Source organism: Gigantopelta aegis, chromosome 11, assembly GCF_016097555.1.
Source record: "Gigantopelta aegis isolate Gae_Host chromosome 11, Gae_host_genome, whole genome shotgun sequence".
NCBI lineage: Eukaryota > Metazoa > Mollusca > Gastropoda > Neomphalida > Peltospiridae > Gigantopelta > Gigantopelta aegis.
In genome coordinates this window covers 16,535,189-16,539,114 of record NC_054709.1, presented here as the reverse complement: position 1 = coordinate 16,539,114, position 3,926 = coordinate 16,535,189, and the positions used below count along the sequence as shown (strand labels likewise).

General features: G+C 42.5%; 1 protein-coding gene across 1 annotated transcript in view; it reads right to left on the bottom strand.

Annotated features, from left to right (window-relative positions):
* LOC121385202 overlaps nucleotides 1-2,631 on the bottom strand; it is a 2,872-nt gene extending 241 nt beyond the window's left edge. The window contains exons 1-3 of the mRNA XM_041515773.1: nucleotides 2,493-2,631; nucleotides 1,192-1,321; nucleotides 1-25 (exon numbers count right to left, since the gene is read on the bottom strand). The exon at nucleotides 1-25 is cut by the window's left edge and continues 241 nt beyond it. Of these exons, the coding sequence (XP_041371707.1) occupies nucleotides 1-25; nucleotides 1,192-1,321; nucleotides 2,493-2,600 (263 nt within the window). The 5' untranslated portion in view covers nucleotides 2,601-2,631. The remainder of the gene's footprint in view (nucleotides 26-1,191; nucleotides 1,322-2,492) is intronic.
* Nucleotides 2,632-3,926: the final 1,295 nt, after the last annotated feature.

The following is a 3,926-nucleotide window of genomic DNA, read 5'->3' as shown; positions in this document are numbered from 1 at the left end:
GTCAAAATTTCTGGTTTCGGAAATGCTAACAATGATAATAATAGATGTTTCAAAACAATAAATATTAGAAATATAGAGGTTATTACCAGTGTTTTTCGGTATCGTCAACATCATATATTAGGAAATTAGGAATAAAAATCGTATATGGCAAGCATAATACATAATTTTTATTCCTAATATATGACGATACCGATATCGAAACACACATACGTAGTACACAGAGAAGTTAAACATTCATTCTTTCATTCATTCATTCATTCATTCTAAAACGGATTCACTTGGGACCGATCAAATATGCATGTTTAGACAAAGTATATATCTTCAATATACATACATGTATATTTATATTTATTGTACCTTTGCATATACATATAAAAATACATATACACATACTAACACACATTCACACACACACACACACGCACGCACGCACGCACGCACACACACACGTAAGCACACATTTTAGAAATAACGATTCAAACTTTAGTCGTCTGAGGTGCTATGTGTGTGCTTGCGCGCATATTGAGGTATAATTGTGACTTCTATGTGTATAATGCGCATGGGTGCGTGCGCGCATGCATAGGTATCATTGCGACCTCTCTATGTGTATAATGCGAATGTGTGTCCGTGTGCGCATGCAGAAGTATCATTATTACCTCTCTGTGTGTATAATGTGCATGTGTGTGCGTGCGCACATGTATGCAGATGCATCGTGACCTCTATATGTGTATAATGCGTATGTGTGCGTGCGCGCATGCAGAAATACCAGTGTGACCTCTCTATGTGTATTATACGCATGTGTGTGCATGCGCGCATGCAGATGTATCATTGTGGCCTCTCTATGTGTATAATGCGCATTGGTGCGCGTGAGCGCAGGCAGAGGTATCATTGTAATGTCGCTCTTGTCAAACTGGGCACAATGCGAATGTGTGCGTGCGCGCATGCAGAGAGATCATTGTGACCACTCTATGTGTATAATGTGCATGTTTGCGTGCGCGCATGCAAAGAGATCATTGTGACCACTCTATGTGTATAATGTGCATGTGTGCGTGCGGGCATGCAGAGAGATCATTGTGACCTCTCTACGTGTATAATGCACATGTGTGCGCGTGAGCGCATGCACAGGTGTCATTGTAATGTCGGCTCTTGTCAAACAGGACACATGTTCATATTTCTTCGACATTTACTCACTGAGCCTGTGTATAGAAACCTTTCCACGTCCTCCGCAGATTTCCTCAACGTTTCCACTGCATTTTGAGACATCCCTGTCTTGACGAATTTTACTCTCGTTTGTATTCTCTAGGCAATAGCATGTCCATCCCTGTGCACAGTAAAAGAAAAACGAATGCGATATTTGTTCAACGCCATCAAGCAACGTTTGAAGTGCACATAAAATGTCCCTTACTTCCTTTTCAGTATTTACAACCTATATGACAGTAAGAGTTTCCGTCTCTGTCTGTCTCTCTATATCTCTCCCCCCCCCCCCCCCTCTCTCTCTCTCTCTCCCTCCCTCCCTCCACCTCTCTCTCTCTCCTTCCCCTCTCTCTCTCTCTCTCTCTCTCTCTCTCTCTCCCTCCCTCCCTCCCTCCTCCCCTCTCTCTCTCTCTCCTCCCTCTCTCTCTCTCTCTTTCAGCTCTCTTCTCTCTCTCTCTCTCTCTCTCTCTCTCTCTCTCTCTCTCTCTCTCCCTCGCTCCCTCGCCCCACCTCTCTCTCTCTCTCTCTCTCTCTCTCTCTCTCTCTCTCTCTCTCTCTCTCTCTCTCTCTCTCTCTCTTTTTTGCCCCCTCTCTCTCGCTATCTCTCCTCCCCTCTCTATCTGTGTATGTCTTGATCACATATCAAAATAACCATAATATGTTAGACGCCAAATAGCCGCAGGACAACACATACCATGGCCTTTGATGTTCACAGCTGCCAGTTTTTTTGCCGGAATACTCTGCCGTTCAAGGGGTCTAGACGGAAATTTGGACGGATAAGATCGCTATCTATTGTCAAAGATAACTGTATAGCGAAAACATGGAATGGCTGCCTGACAACGGTAAGCAAATATTTCCGCTCTAATACAACAAATATTCTATGATTGACGCTAAATATATACCTTTACATTGATCATTTTCGAGTTCGCCGATAACAAATATTTCACATACTAACCACTAATACACACACTACAGGAAGAAACCCGACAGCACCCCATTCAATAATGTTCCGTTTAAATACGTAGGTGATGACGAGTTTCTTCTTTGTACGCACGATGTGTGTACAGTAGTCGACTGGAAATAAATGCAAAAGGTGGTCGGTAGTGCAGATCAAGAGAAGAAACGGTCAGAACGATTGGAAACTGTTAAAAGGCTTCAAATGGTACGTTTTAGAATTCTCGCCCCTACCCCCTAAAAAAAGAAAAAAATATTTAAATCTAGTCCGCCATCAGAATAAGCATAAAGTGTATCGGACTCTGCGAAAAGGAGTACTTTACATGAATATGAAAGCGGCTCACCTCTAACCCAATCAAATCTGTTGTATCGGGGCATTCCGTATGACACTTGTAAGCGTCATTTCCATTGATTGTGTGTTGAGACTGGAAACTGATGTCACTAGTTGCCATGATTCCAATATATTCAAATAGTGGTGATTGGTCTTCTGTTGGAAGAAAGTTTAAAGTTTGTTTTGTTTAACGACACACCTAAAGCACAGTGATTTATTAATCATCGACTATTTGGTAATTCAGACATGTAGTCTTAGAGAGGAAACCAGCTACATTGTTTCACTAGCTGCAACGGATATTTTATATGCACCATCCAACATACGTGATTAGCACGTACAACGGCCTTTGATATACCAGTCGTGGTGTACTGGCTAGATGGAGAAATTCAACACCCTGGTGTCATATCAATAATTATCAATAAAGAAGTTCTCAAGCAAAACATTTTTACCATTACATGTATTCCATTCGTTACGTGCATCTTTTCTTGTTTATTTGTGTGTGTGTGCGTGCGTGTGTGTTTGTGTGTGTTTATTTGTGTGTGTGTGTGTATGTGTGTGTGTGTGTGTATGTGTGTGTATGTGTGTGTGTGTGTTTATTTGTGTGTGTGTGTGTATGTTTGTGTCTGTGCATTTGCATGTGTGCGTAGGTATGTGTATTAATTTTGTGTGTGCAAATGTGTGCGTTTATAGGTACATGTTGTGTGTGTGTGTGTGTGTTATATAATAGAGAGTTCTCAAGCAAGAGCGATTTTAGAGTGTGTATGTTGGTATGATGTGTATTTTAGTGTTTGTGAATGCATGCTTTGTGTATCTTGTGTGTGTGTGTGTGTGCGCGTGCGCGCGCCGCGCGTGCGTGTGTGCGTGTTATTTATATGTGTTTTATGTGTGTGTTTGTGTGGTCGCGAGCGCTCGCGAAACGTTTGACTGGTACCTGTCGTCATCTATCACATGACATGTGGGGCACATGCTATCACAAAAAACAACCAAAAAGAACAAGAAACAGTCTAGCGTGAGACTGCTATAGCTCGCCCTCCTGTGTACATGTGTTTACCTGTCCATATCCACGGTTTCATAGGCGTGGACAGCTCCCAGCCATATAGAAGTATAGTCGAATTTAAAATTGGAAGTTCATTGAACATGCCAAGCCTGTAAGTTCACGTGGCCAGCGAATACAGCGTCGACCCATTTCCGTTGCAGCTCATGGCCACCATAGTCACGTGGCATCCCACCAAGATGTTGGGGATATGGCTTCAAAGAAAGTAAAGCAAATGTCAGGGCCAAACCTATATAACGGAGGAGGAGGTGTGGAGGGGATAATAGGGGCAGTAAAACGAAAAAGGGCACAATATTATATACATTCTTCTCCAGCTAAATAAGAATTTAGGGCACTATTAAACTAAAGGGGTATTTTTGCGCCGAGTAGTGACGTAGCCGGGGGGGGGGGGGG